The sequence below is a fragment of the Andrographis paniculata genome, unplaced genomic scaffold (assembly GCF_009805555.1).
Source record: "Andrographis paniculata isolate CXL003 unplaced genomic scaffold, ASM980555v1 Contig66END, whole genome shotgun sequence".
Lineage (NCBI taxonomy): Eukaryota > Viridiplantae > Streptophyta > Magnoliopsida > Lamiales > Acanthaceae > Andrographis > Andrographis paniculata.
The window spans coordinates 324840-340189 of NW_026137602.1; the positions used below are offsets into that span (position 1 = coordinate 324840).

At 34.8% G+C, this 15350-nt stretch overlaps 1 protein-coding gene across 1 annotated transcript; it reads left to right on the forward strand.

Moving 5' to 3' along the window:
- The first annotated feature begins 8433 nt into the window (after window positions 1–8433).
- Window positions 8434–9660, forward strand: LOC127262745 (uncharacterized). The gene has a single exon (XM_051291550.1). The coding sequence runs from the start codon at window positions 8434–8436 to the stop codon at window positions 9658–9660; it is 1227 nt and encodes a 408-aa protein (XP_051147507.1).
- The last annotated feature ends 5690 nt before the right edge of the window (window positions 9661–15350 follow it).

The window sequence follows — 15350 nt, forward strand, 5'->3', positions numbered from 1 at the left end:
TCGACATGAATTGATTGGATATGCAGATGCTGGGTATCTTTCTGACTCGCATAAAGCCAAGTCTCATACTGGCTATATGTTTACTTGTGGTGGTACAGTAGTATCTTGGAAATCTACCAAACAAACATTAACCGCCACATCTTCAAATCATGCAGAAATATTAGCAATTCATTAAGCCAGTGGAGAGTGTGTTTGGCTAAGATCAATGGTTCACCACATTTTACAGAATTGTGGTTTGAAATCTGAAAAAGATAATCCTCCTACTAATTTGTACGAAGATAATGCAGCTTGTATAGCGCAACTGAAAGAATGATATATCAAGGGAGATAGAACGAAACATATTTCACCGAAATTTTTCTTTACTCATGATCTCCAGAAAAATGGTGAAATAAATGTACAGCAGATTCGATCAGACCAAAATTTAGCAGACTTGTTGACCAAGGCTTTACCGACCGCAATGTTCGAGAAATTAGTAAAGATCATCGGGATGCGTCGATTGCAAGATTTCAAATGATGTCCACATCAGAGGGAGCGATATTTCAAGTAATATCCACATCAGGGGAAGTATTGTTAATGCATGAATATCGTACTCTTTTTCCTTTATTAGGATTTTTGTCCCACTGGATTTTTTCCTAATAAGATTTTAACGAAGCGTATTCATTACAATTAATAACACCTAAGGGGAAGTGTTATGAGTCATTATATATTCATATAGGTGTTATAATATTGTAATGCCACATGGTCTAATATGGTGACTAATCATTTTTTAATTGCCTATATAAAGGTTTTGTACTTGATGAAATGAAGGTAATAATTTTGGTTTCTCTCTCTCGCTATCGTATTCTACCTCCTCTCTCACTATCTCTCCCTAGACATATATATATCTATACATATATTACAATATCTATATTATTATATATTATTAGTAGTAGTATTTTCATATTTTGTTATATATTTTATAACATAAACCACTATTATCTTTTGTTTTATTATTTATTTAGTTATGAATTTAGAAGTTGGGATAAAACTGTTGAATATTGTCCCACATTGCTAAATATGTGGAAACTCTCCTATTATATAAAAGAATGAAGGGTCACTCCACCTATCAGTTTTAGATTGGATGTCCGAATTCCTTCTTAACAAAGATATTTATATAATGTTTAAAATTTAAATTTATTTTTAATATAATACTCCCTCCGTCCCAATACAATAGTCCTGTTTATCATTTTTGTTCGTCCCAAATCAATAGTCTCATTTCCATAAATAACAATATCACTATAAAACTACCCTTACGTTTTCATTATTATTATACAATTGCCACTACTTTTTACATTTGTACACTCACAAGGGTTAAAAAGTCTTTTACCCATGCTTTTTACCCACTATCAATATAATATCAATATTTTTTAAATCTCGTGTCAAACATAACCCAGAGAGATTTGATTTTTCTTCTTTGTTCAAAAATATAAAAAATAAAACTTATTTATGCACAATTATAAAATTATTTTTAATTTTCGTATTTTGATGTAAAACTTTATATTCTAATACCGTTTCATATTCGGTTATGGTTCGGGACAGTATATGGAAAAATATCGAATTATATTGTATACCTTACCAATTTTTTTTGTTTATCAAATAAATATTGATACCGTATCATATATTCGGTATATACTGAAATACTGAAAAAATTTTAGTTTCTATGTATACTGAAAATATTTAAGTATACATCGTTACCTGTACAATATGATTTTTTCGGTATATATTTTTTTGTACGAGTATGCATGTTATTTCTATAATTCGGTATTCTTTTTATCCGTAAATTTGATATGCAAAAATATTTGTATGGTATTGGTACACTGAAATACCATACCAAAAATTTTATAGTATATGATGTAGTATAAAATTTGGTATGTCATAGTGAGCTATTTCTAACAACAACAAAATTAAAAAAAAATTTACGTATTTTTTTATATTAAATTTTTATTATTACAATATTTTATTGTATTAATTACATTTAAATTATTAAAAAACTAATTTTTTTGTTGATTTACCATATATACAATTATTATTATTTTTAAAATAATTTCAGTAAATAAAAAAATTAATATTTAAAATTAAAATAAAATATTTTTATTTTTATTTTAATATTTTAATAAATAAAAAATATTTAAAATAATATTTTATTACATCACCTAATCAAATTAATTAACTATATAATATAATATTTTTTAAATTACATGTCCAAAAGAAAATGAACTAACCACGGAACCTAAAGGAGTATTTAATTGGAAATAGACTTGAACTATTTTAAATATTAGTACATTTTAATTAAATATATATTTTTTATAGTTAGAATTTAATGTTTTTAAGTGAGTTTTTAGGATTTATTTTGGTTTGAATTTGAATTTTTATTTTTATTTTTGAAAATTCTAAAGTTTGAAAAGAGTAATACAATGATTAAAAAATGTGATTAATATAAACATATAATTATGACATGTTTATAATAAAATAATAAGTAATAAATACTAAAATAAATAATTGTAAACGTGATGTGAAAAATATTACTTAAGTTAAATTTTATTTGTTGTAGATAAAAAGTAAAATAAAAGTACTATAAAAATTTTTATTAAAAATCGATAAAGAAAATGAAATAAGTAGAAAAAGAAGTACAATTTGGTTATTATTTATTAAATTGAGAATAATAAATTTATGAGTGAATAAAGTTATTTAGTATAAATAGATTATATATAAATTTAACGAATAATAAAAAAATTGGCATAATTATAGAAGATGGAAGAAGTATTTAACAATTATGAATTTTTTTTGGATTAAATTTAAAAAGATTGAGTTTGTTTGTTTTATGAAAAAATATCATATTTCTCAAAAACATTAATATATCACACATATTATTTTTATATTACTTATACCATTCTTATACTTTATATAAAAATATATATTCAAATCATTTAGCAAAACAAATAAATGGTGAGTTACAAATCAATTTTCCCTTAAAACAAATATGAATAAAATAAAGAAATAAATGTAGTCATGTTTTTAATGTAGTATATATAAGGAAAAAATAATCCATTTATAAATAGATAATATGTTAGAATGTAAAATTCAAACTCCTATTGACATTTAATAATAATAATAATAAAAAAGGGGAAAACAAAACAAAACTCAAGTCTCATGCACAAGGGTAATAAAGCAATTGCCACCTAATTACCCTCTTTGATGAAATATAATTGGGCACACTACGTAGTCCAAGAACATAACAAAATATATAATGATGAGGAACGTGATCAGTAAGTAGGCTTTATACATGCCATGAGGTGCTCCTACTATGCGAAAATGAGAATAATCAGGATTGTTAATTACTAATTAGACATTTGAAATTTGTCTCATTCACGAACACAAAAAGGCGGGGCCGGCCAGGGTGACATCCCTTAGGGTCCCGAGTTGGAACACCTGGATTTGCTAGCCATGCAACTCCGATGGTTGTTCAAGATTATAAACCGGTCTCACAACTCACCACAAGTCCTTTCAAGTTAAAAATGAATGTGTATATTGTTAATACGAGTCATCTAATCAATCGATTTAAACTCTACTCAACTCTAGTCACGTCCACTTTGGGAGATTTTTGAGGGCATTACCCAACCTGAAATCTCTAGAGCACCACATTCGAAAATTACTCGCACGCTTAATTCTAGAGTTTCTTAAAGTAGACTTCCGAAAAAATATATATTGTTGATATGAATAGTCAAATCAATCAACTTGAACTTTACTCAATTGAAGGGGCCAGGTATCAGAGATCCCAACATCGAATCTCTAAAGACAGCGCCCAAAGTCCTTGCACATAGCCACAAAGTTTGTTGTACGTTGTCAATGTGGGCAATCAACAGTTGGTCCTAGAAGAACCATGATCTTGGCCACCCAAGGAGGCTGCCATGTGAATTTAACTAAAGTATCCACATTTGAATCAACACCTTAATGTCCACTTGATGCATCTGAGAGTCCGATACTCTGTTATGCCTGTTGTAACACCAACTTTGTATACTAATCATGTGATGTATGGTGATCACTCTAGGGTGACAACACATGAATGCTTGACAAACAACTATGTGAAGTAATTGAAGTTTTGACATTTTATGAAATGGTAATTAACTGCATCAAGGAGAAAGCCCAGATGTGCTACTTGAATATTTTATGGCCAAGAAGCTCTAACGCCTATCAAGGTCGATAGATCTCATTGCGTGGTTACCCAAACCTCTCCCAGTGAATCCTTCATTGCATCTAGAGCTGCATTGACTATTATAACAACTCTTGGCGGGATGTGCATTCCTATTATTGGTCTGATACAAGTCATTTGTAACCTGACTCCAACCTCTTATCTAGGTATTTTGCAATTTTTTTTTTTTTTTTTTTTTTTTTTTTATATTTTGACATATTTCGCCTATGTTAGGTGCTATCTAAAGAATTATTTGTTGCCCTACCAGACCCCTAACATACCTTTGGTGTTGACATCATTTGGTCGTTCCATATCATCATCGTATTGAATGGGTACTCTACTATCTGTCTATGTATTTGTGGCCTATGATAGATACCAAGCATGTCTTTAAGTAACCAAATAGGAAAAGTGATTGTGTTTGACTAGGGGCGGACAGAGGTGTACAAGAGTGGTGGCATGTGCCACCGGTGATTTTATTTCACCAGAAGAATATTTTCATAATTTAATAAGTGTGCTACCAGTAAAATTCTTAGTGCTCTTACTTAAAATTTAAAATGTTACAATTATCCAAAAATATTTAGTGGCTGGTCGCGCGGTCAATCAAATAATTAACCTATTCCGTGATCACAATTCAATATAATACAGGAGAAGAGATCGTCTCCATAGGGATTGTGTGATTCACTCTTTCGCGTTCTAATGCAGTAAATAAAAAGGGGGAATTTTCTTTTATTATCTAATGAAGACAAAATAACAAAACAGTTAAACTAACGGAGAACTAGTTATCAAGGTAATGCCTGGCTCAAGGGATGATGCAGTTATGACACTTGCGTTTTATCATTAATTCAATAAAGTTAGTTCTTATTAAAGTATCAATAAATTGGTTATAGTTATCAACAAGCTCCGACAACCAATTTTTCCTTACAGTGTAGATAATTAAGGTACGACCGTTAACTATCCTTGATTAAGCTAACAAACCTAGGTACGCCTATAGGAAATATTGCCTAATTGCATTCTAATATAGAAAAACCCAATTCAAAATAATTACTACCTAAGAGGAGCAATTAGATTCGATTGTCTAACCTCCGAGAAGGAATTATTCAACCCGGTTGTTACCTATTCAATTTCGAATACAATTACGGATATCCTACCTGAATTGACTTTGGATTATCAGACTAATTTAAATATCGGTACCAAAATATCCAATCAATCAAAAAAATCACAAACGTTATTTTTAGAATTAGACAAATATTGATAATTAAAAAAAAACTTTTATAAAGAAAATCAAGAATCTCTAAAACACAAGAACCAAAACATTATCATCCCTCAAACCAGAAAAATATCTACTCCATAATCAAATAACAAAGAACAATAAAGAAAGAGAAAGTCATAGTGGGAGGGGAAATATTCTCTGTCGATTTGCTCATGCGCGGTCTGTGAGTCTGTCAGTCTCATACTCTTGTGCGTATCTGATCTGGCCGTTCTCTCATTCATTTCTATGTGTGATCCTCTCTTTTTATTTAATTTTTGACCTAATTATTATATAGTTGGACTTTTGGGCTTTAATTAAATTTCAATGTCAAGAGGGTGTAGTTAGTCATGGCCATAACTAACTAGGTGGTGCAAATCTGAATTTTTCTTTTCTGCAATTACGCTAAATTTGATATTTGCCCTCTGCACACACCAAATAAACAATACGCATATAAATTAGGTATAACTCAATCAAAATCAATCAAATATCGCATATAATATGAACATTTAACATATGCGATTTCTAACTATTAAATCTCCCCACACCTATATCATGTTTGTCCTCAAACATAGATTCAAAATAAGCTAAAGAAATCGCAGGTGACTCAATATGACAAGAAAATCCAACACAACCAATTCAATCCGAAATTCAACACATCGAGCCAAGTCAACCTCACAAGATAAAGTGTATTTGCACATGCTCTCTGAAAGAATTAAGTATATAATTGGCTGAACACTCAGCTAGTGCAACAAAAAATTATCCTATAGGCTTGAGTAAAAATCAAATCTCCCTTATTGAAATATTCAAATCTAGCATAAAGAATCAAATGGACTTTAAATAAGGGTTGTAGCAGGGCTTATGGTCTGGGGAAAAGGATATACAAGGGCTAAAATATGTCAGAAAATAACACAATAAGAACACGATGCTAGCATATGAAAAACAAATCGCCATAAACAATGAAATCCTTATTCTATTTACTACCCAAACTTCAATAACGAAATTAAATAAAAATACTTCATTAAAATGATTAATTTTTTTTTTTCTTTTTCTCTTTTTTTTTTTAATTTTTTTTATTTCTTTTTTTTTGATTTTTTTAATTTTTTTTTATTTTTTTGATTTTTTTGATTTTTTTTTGGCTTTTGCCTTTTTATATATATATATACCTTCACTACCTATAATCATTCTTGCATACTACGACTTATTCGTACCCAAATTTTATTTCTAACTAGTGCCGAAGAAATAAAGTGCATCACAACATGGACTTAAAGTAACTTTTTATAATATAGGGTTCAAATCGGAGAAGGCTTAATCAAAAGAAGGGTATTAGGCTAAAAGACAATTTATTATAAAAGAAACAATAGGCTAAGAAGTCTCAAATGGGCTAACTAGGGGAATATATTGTGTTGGGTGATAAAGAAAGACTTAATTGGGTTACCTATTCACGTTCTCATTTTCAAAACGCAAGATTGCAAGTTCAACATGCATAATCACTCAAGTTCTAGGTCATCTAATTAAGCACTACAAATTACACATGAAAGAAATTTCCAAAAGCTTGAATATATGAAATTTATTTTCTAATTTAACTTTTGGAAATAGGGTCAACTCTCACACAGGGTTCAAACGTCGACTTGACCCAACATATCACCAATCAAATGTTATTAATCATGCTAGACAAACCTATCACACAAACCACATTTGACTCACTTCAGACTAATCTAAAAACATGCGAAAGAACAACAAATCAGGCATAAAAGTAGCACAAAATGAAAAAATTTGCCCAAACATTTTGCATAACTCTCTCCCCACACCTAAAACATACATTGTCCTCAATGGAAAGAAAGCAATAGAAGAAGAAAGGGACTTCCCTGGAGTCCGTAGGGGGTGGAACAATTGCGAGCTTTTGTTTTGCTTGTCAATGCCTTTAGAGTTGCGCATACGCCATTTTTAGGGAGGCTTGAAGTGTCTCATGAGTTCTCTGCAAAAATAAAGTAGTCAAGCACAACAAAGTATCCAAAAGAACGTTTGATAATAAAAGATCATAACAAAGAATGTGAAGTCCTAACAAACCAAAACAAGATTTAACAAATAGGGAGCCCAAATTTCAGCCACACTATAGTTATAATCGAGCCAATGCAATATCTAGCCACCCAAAATCGAAACATAGAACTCCAAGGATCATAGAGACAAATACAACCTTTGAGTCAACCAAGCGAGTTCAATGTGCAATTCAAATTGTCAATTGGGACTAACATGCCACAACGCTCTCACTGCTAATAAAAATCGAATTCAAAGCTCACACCAAAATTCCTAGTTACTTGTCACAGGAGTTCTCAATTGGCAAATTCAGAACATAAATCGCTCTATCTCAACATATTATCCCAAAATTGAAGATTGAAAGTAGTAGAAATAGTGGGACGAAGAGATACTACCGAATATCGGAGAGCAGAACGACATCGGCGGTTCACAGAGCAGCGATGCAGTGGAGAAAGGGCAAAGTCTCCGGGACTGTCTTCGGTGGCTGGTTGGTTTCGGCTGGTTCGGCTGGGCGCAGGACAATTCGTCGGGGGGAGGTGACGGTTGTTCGGCGAGAAGGAGAGAAGGAGAGAAGAGTGTCAAGTTATGGAAAGAGAAGAGAAGCAGAGAATTAAGAAGATTGAAGACAATGGTGATAAATTGGGTTAGGTTATAATGGGCCTATTTCATTTTGCTGTTGTATTTTATTTGGTTGATTTAGGTTTATTTTTCTTGGGCCAGCCCGTTAGGTTGTCAAAGTTTGTTAGAGGTAGATTCTTTGTATATATCATCTTCTTCCTTGGTTACTCAACTGTAAGATACACAATAGTTGTATTTTCATTTTCTTCATGGTATTAGAGCGCCTAGGGCATTGGGATTACTGCTCTGCGATTAAAGGATCATTATTTCTCTTTATCTGATTGGGAGTTCTCAACCTTGAATCATGTCAATTGATTCTTCTGCCTCTGATGTACAGAGCTTGAATGCAGCGGCTCAAGTGGTAACATCTATGGCACACTTGGAGTTGCATCCATCTGATCAACCTGGTATGAGCTTGATTACTACCCAGCTCAATGATACTAACTACCTACTGTGGAGTAGGGGGATAATGCGTGCCCTGATTGCAAAAGGAAAAGAAGGTTTTATCACGGGTAAAATCTCTAAGCCAAATGATGTAGCCTCAGCCATTGTTTGGAGAAAGACTGACAACATGATACTACAATGGATCCTCAACTCTATTGCATCTCACTTGACTGATGCCTTTGGATATGTGAGCACCAGTCATGAACTGTGGGAATACGGCCAGTGCAACGGCCCCCTAATCTATCGTCTTCGAAGGGAAATCTCTGGCTTATCTCAAGGTGGACTGAGCTTGGTTACCTACTTCACAAAATTGAAGAAACTAAAGGATGAACTAAGGTGCTTGGCTCCCATGCCTGAGACCAAAAATGAGATGGATGAATACATCAACAAACAAGACATCATTGATTACTTGATGGGGTTAAATGACTCTTATGATGCTGTAAGAAGTCAGATTCAGATGATGGACCCCCTCCCATCTCTCAACAATGTGTATGGAATACTATCAAATGTAGAAAAGCAACAGAAAATACATGGTATGCTTCATGAAACACATCCCACTATATTGATGAGCTTTCACAAGCATGCTGTTAAAGTTACAGATAAGAGAAAGATTGACAAAAGAAGCATAATCTGTGAACATTGCAAGAAGACATGTCACAACAAGGATACATGTTTCAAGCTAAATGGAACACCTGACTGGTATAAGGCCATACAAGAAAGGAGAAAGAGTGAAATGAAGGGAGCTTACATTGTCACAGAGCAACAGACTGCAATGCAAGTTGCTGATGACAGTGGTTCTTCTGTCTTCAATCCATTGCTATCCACCGATTCCCTAGCCGAGTTAATCCAAAGAGAAATTCAAAAGGCCTTTATGAAGGCCAAAACTCCACCTGATCATTTGAACATGCTTGAGGTGGAGCATGCTGGTAAGGAGTTTATGAATCTTTATACAGACTTTGATGATAAATGCTTATGGATTCTTGACTCAGGTGCTACATGTCATGTGAGCAATAACTTATCTCTTTTTAAACACTTAAAACTCTTGAAGAAGCCAGCTAAGATTCACTTACCTAATGGAACAACTTAGCTTGCAACACACACAGGGAGTATAGAGCTAAATCAGTCAATTACTCTTTATGATGTTTATCATATCCCTGACTTCAAATACTGTTTGATCTCAATTCATAAGATGTGCCTGGACTCTGATCTATGTGTGAACCTTGTGGCTAATTCTTGCTCTATTTAGGACCGGACAAGTAGATGTGAGATTGGAAAGGGGAGACTAAAAGGGCATCTCTATTACTTGTGGTTAAATCCCTCACTGGAAGTTATGGCTGCTGATGAAGAAGTTTCCTGGCACTTCAGGTTAGGTCATCCATCCGATAAAGTGTTACAACACTTATCCAAACCTGTTTCTCCTAATGCGCCTTGTGATGCTTGTCATTATGCAAAGCAAAAAAAACTCTCATTCAATAAAAGTACTTCTTATGGAAACTCTTGTTTTGAGTTGATTCATGTTGACATATGGGGTCCTTATAGTCAGGCATCTTTGAATGGTAGTAGATACTTCTTAACAATTGTGGATGACCATAGCAGAAGCGCTTGGACTTATTTGACGAAACTGAAATCACAGGCTCCAATCATACTTTCAGTCTTCATTAAACTTGTTCAGACTCAATACAGAACCAAGGTCAAAACCGTAAGGACGGATAATGGAGCAGAGTTTTTGAGCCATAACTTCCAAAATTTGATGCAGGAAAATGGAATTCTACATCAAAGGTCTTGTCCTTATAGGCCACAACAAAATGGAAGAGTTGAGAGAAAACATCAACACATCTTGACAGTAATGAGGTCTCTGCTATTTCACTCAGGACTTTCTGCTATATTTTGGGGAGAAGCTCTTCTTGTAGCAACTTACATTATATATTTGCTTTCTACTCCTGTCATTAACTGGAAATCTCCTTATGAGGTTCTCCACAAATTCACTGCTAACTTGGAACATTTAAGAGTGTTTGGATGCTTATGTTATGCATCAAACAATGATCCTTCAATGACAAAGCTTGACAAAAGAGTTGTTAAGGGCATCTTTGTAGGATATGAACGGGGCACAAAGGGATATAAGGTGTTTGATCTTGATTCAAACAAAATACTAATTACAAGGGATGTTTTCTTCTATGAGCATATATTTCCAGGTTTCACACATCAATCATCATCGCACTCTTATGCACAACAGACTGATGTGCTTTCTAGCCCAGTGAGGTTATTTGAAGATGATCAAGTAAGAAGAATGAGTTTTTCAAGTTCTGCAAATTCTACTGCTGATTCAACTATTGAGAAAGTGAGGTATGAGGTCATCTCAGAGTATTCTGCTCCCCCTGAACCCTCACTCTCATCCAAATATGTTGTTGGTTGTGAATCCTCACTCTCATCCAAAGATGTCACTTCAAGATCTGCTACAACAGCGACTGAAGACAGTGTACTTGCTACCCTTGAGATGGAAGGGAGACAACCAAGAATCACAAGAAAGCCATGTTGGATGAAAGATTATGTGTGCGCTCATGATACACTTGAAAATGCAATAGAAGAGCCCTTCACTTACTTAGAGGAAGCTAAGAAACAAGAATGGATTGAAGCTATGGATGAAGAAATAAAGGCATTAGAAGCTAATGGGACTTGGGAATCAACCTACCTTCCTGAAGGTATGAAAGCAATAGGGAGCAAATGGGTATTCAGAATTAAAAAGAATAAGGATGGCTCTATAAATAGATACAAAGCAAGATTGGTGGCAAAATGTTACTTGAAAGTGCATGGAATTGATTATGATGATTGCTTTGCACTAGTGACTAAAAGCGTCACTGTAAGGCTTATGCTTGCCATAGCTGTCTCAAAAGGATGGATTGTTCAACAAGTGGATGTCAACAATGCATTTCTTCATGGTACATTGGACGAAGAATTGTATCTTAAACCTCCACTCGGCTACCACACCCATCCAGGGCAAGTCTGCAAGCTGAGGAAATCTCTCTATGGGCTTAAACAGGCTCGTCGTGTATGGTATACAACACTTACTGAGAAAGTACTTCAGTTTGGATTTGATCAGTCCACTCATGATCATTGTTTATTCGTTAAGCATGTTGGGACTGACCTACTGATTTTAATAACATATGTGGATGACATACTGTTGACAGGCTCATCTCCTAATCTCATTCAAAAAGCAAAAATGTTTTTACATGAGGCCTTTACAATTAAGGACTTGGGAGAGGCAAACTTCTTTCTTGACATAGAATTCAAACATCGAAAGAATGGTTTAGCCTTATCTCAGAGACAATATATATTTGACATATTGGAGGACATGAAAATGCTAGATGCAAAATCAGTGTCCACTCCTCTGCCAGCCGGATTGAAGCTATCATTCAAAGATGGTGATGAACTCAAAGAGCCTTCTCAGTACAGAAGGCTTATAGGAAGACTACTTTATTTGAATTTTTCCAGACCTGATGTTGCATTTGCAACACAACAGTTGAGCCAATTCATGGACAGACCTACATCATCACACTGGAAAGCTGCTCTCCACCTACTTCGATATCTTAGAGGGACAATGAATCATGGTCTTGTGTTTGATGCAGATTCCTCACTTCAGCTAGAAGCTTATTGTGATGCAGATTGGGGCACTTGCCCGGACTCTCGAAAGTCTATAACTGGGTACTGCATATTTATTGGATCCAGTCTCATCTCTTGGAAAGCAAAAAAGCAGCCTACTGTAAGTATATCCTCAACTGAAGCTGAGTATAGAAGCATATGTACCACAACATGTGAACTCCTTTGGATCTTGTACATCCTCAATGCCTTAAAGGTGACTGTTTCATTGCCAATTCCTCTTCATTGTGACAACCAATCAGCTCTTCACATTGCAAAAAATCCTGTATTTCATGAGAGAACCAAACATATTGAAATAGCATGCCACTTGGTTCGATGTCATTTTCTTAGAGGCTTCATTACATTGGTGCATGTACGAAGCAAGCTCCAAATTGTTGATATCTTTACAAAAGCTCTACCTGGACCATTATTCAAAAACCTTCGTACCAAGCTGTGTGTGGACACGCTCGGTTCGAGGGGAGGGTGTCAAGTTATGGAAAGAGAAGAGAAGCAGAGAATTAAGAAGATTGAAGACAATGGTGATAAATTGGGTTAGGATATAATGGGCCTATTTCTTTTTGCTGTTATATTTTATTTGGTTGATTTAGGTTTATTTTTCTTGGGCCAGTCCATTAGGTTATCATAGTTTGTTAGAGGTAGATTCTTTGTATATATCGTCTTCTTCCTTGGTTAATCAACTGTAAGATACACAGTAGTTGTATTTTCATTTTCTTCAAAGAGGAAGATCGCGGTGGGAGACAGAGCAGGAGAAGAGGGTGATGGCCGGTCTGGGCGGGGTTTGGCGAGGGCGACGTGACTGGCTGGTATCAAACGGGGGAGGAAGAAAAAGAGGGAGAAGAAGAAGAAGAAGAAGAAGAAGAAGAAGAAGAGAAGGAGAAGGAGCAATCGGCGGTTCGGCGCCGTTCTGGGCAGAGGATTGACGCGGCGAAGGGGTGGAGAAAATCGACGCGGGTGTGAGAGAGAGAGAAAAAGAGAGAGATTAGGATTTAGGAATTTATTTATTTATTTTTGAAGATTTAGGGTCAAAATTGGATAGAGGGAGGGGAGAAGTAGACAGTGTGATAGGTAGTGTTTAGTCATGGTCATGACTAAATACTCTCTATCATTCTAAAAATTGGATGGGTGGGTGAAAAAAAAAGAAAAAAAAATTAGCATGGGAGGTACCAATTAGTTATGACCATGACTAAAAGTTACCTCTTGATCTGAATTTTTTTTTTTGGTTAAGAAAGTCGATTGCACCTATGCCAAGAGCCAGTAATTATTTTTAAAAGACCTACACAAAATCAAACAAAACCATCAAAAGTATTAAGGGCATTTAAACAACAAAAAAAAAAAACATTAAAGAAAACAATTAAATGATTTGGGTTGTCTCCCAAAAAATGCTTTTCTTTATAGCCTTTGAGCTAGACTTCGTCTCGCATTAATTCTGAACATTATTCTTATTACCAGCTTCACAAGTTTCCTTCAGCACATAATTAATAACATTAATGACATATAACAATTCAGATTCAACATGACATTTGATGAGATTAAAAATATTGAAATGAAATTCTTCTCCATCAAACTCCAAGATGAGTGTGCCATTTTTAACATCTATCTTTATTTCTACAGTGCATATGAAAGGTCTTCCTAACAAAAGAGGCGGTGGATTAAAGAAATGTGCATCATGCATATCTAGAATATAAAAATCAACAAGAAAAATTAAGTCATTCACTTGAACTAGTACATCTTCTATCATACCATTAAGATAAGCATTGGTTCGATCAGAAAGTTGAATAATAATTCCTGTTTCTTTTAGAGGCCCTAGATTTAAAGGGTCGTATATTAATCATAGCATGACATTAATAGTAGCTCCTAGATCTAGCATAGCCTTAGTTATCTCAGTTTTTCCAATCTTACAAACATACCTGGATCACCTGTTTTAGGTGGTACCTTTCTTTTGAGAATAGGAGAAACATTCTCATCCTCTATAATGTACTCATCTCCTCGCAATTTTCTCTTATTGGTGCACAGTTCTTTCAAAAATTTTGCATACTTGGGAATTTGGTTGATAGCTTCCAAGAGCAGGATATTAAGTTCCACCTTCTTGAATATCTCCATCATCTCTTTTTGTTTATTTGCCTTTTTTGGTTTCTTCAACCTATCAGGGAAAGAAGCCGATTTAGTTTCAGTAGAAAGAATAGAATTAGGATGTACCTTTTTGTGGATATCAGCCTCCTTCTCAATCTCATTTTCAATTTCCTCTTCGCTTTCCTCCTTTGAGATGGGAGTTGGACCATCCACTTGCTTCCAACTACAGAGTGTTATAGCACTCATATTCTTTGGATTAGGTCGGGAAGGACATTCAACCATCGTATCGCTGCAGATAGTGATGGCACTGACATTTGCTGGATTTGGCTTAGGCTGAGCGGGCCACTTTCCTCTTTCACGTAGTTTTCTTACCTCATTTGACACTTGATTGATCTGACCATGTAATTTGTCAACTGTCGATCTCATCTCTTGTTGGAATTTTTTCATGTCTTGTTGGAACTGCAGGGTAGTGGTAGCCATAGACTTCACCAAGTCTTCCAAAAACGGACTGGAGTTGCTTGTCTGTGCTTGAAGTGATTTTCTCATAGAAACGAGGTTGTTGTAGCTACTGCATAGCTCCGAATGGTTGAGGAGCATTACTCTGTTGTGCATTTCCATAGAGTAGGTTCGGATGATCTCTCCAGCCTGGATTGTAGGTGTTGGAGTATGAGTTGTACACCGGAGGTCCATTCACACCATAGTTTGCAGCGTTTACACCCATTGCATAGCCTTCTTGGAGGGTCGGGCATGCATCCGTAGAGTGGCCTACACTTGTGCATATTCCACACAGCTTGACCTGGACACTCGAGTTAGATTTTTCCACGACCATCTTGCGAAAAAAGCTCGTCATCTTAGAAAGTTGTTGCTGCGTCGATTGGATATAATGGTCATTGCTCTTTCCACTCGTGTGTCCAACATCCCTCGAGCCAAACTATTGTGTATTCTCAGCCATCCTCGCAATTCACTAGAGCTCCACCACTTGCAGCGTCGATGATGTTCCTGTCCATCAATGATAAACCATCATAGAAATATTAAATCAATAATTGTGGAGGA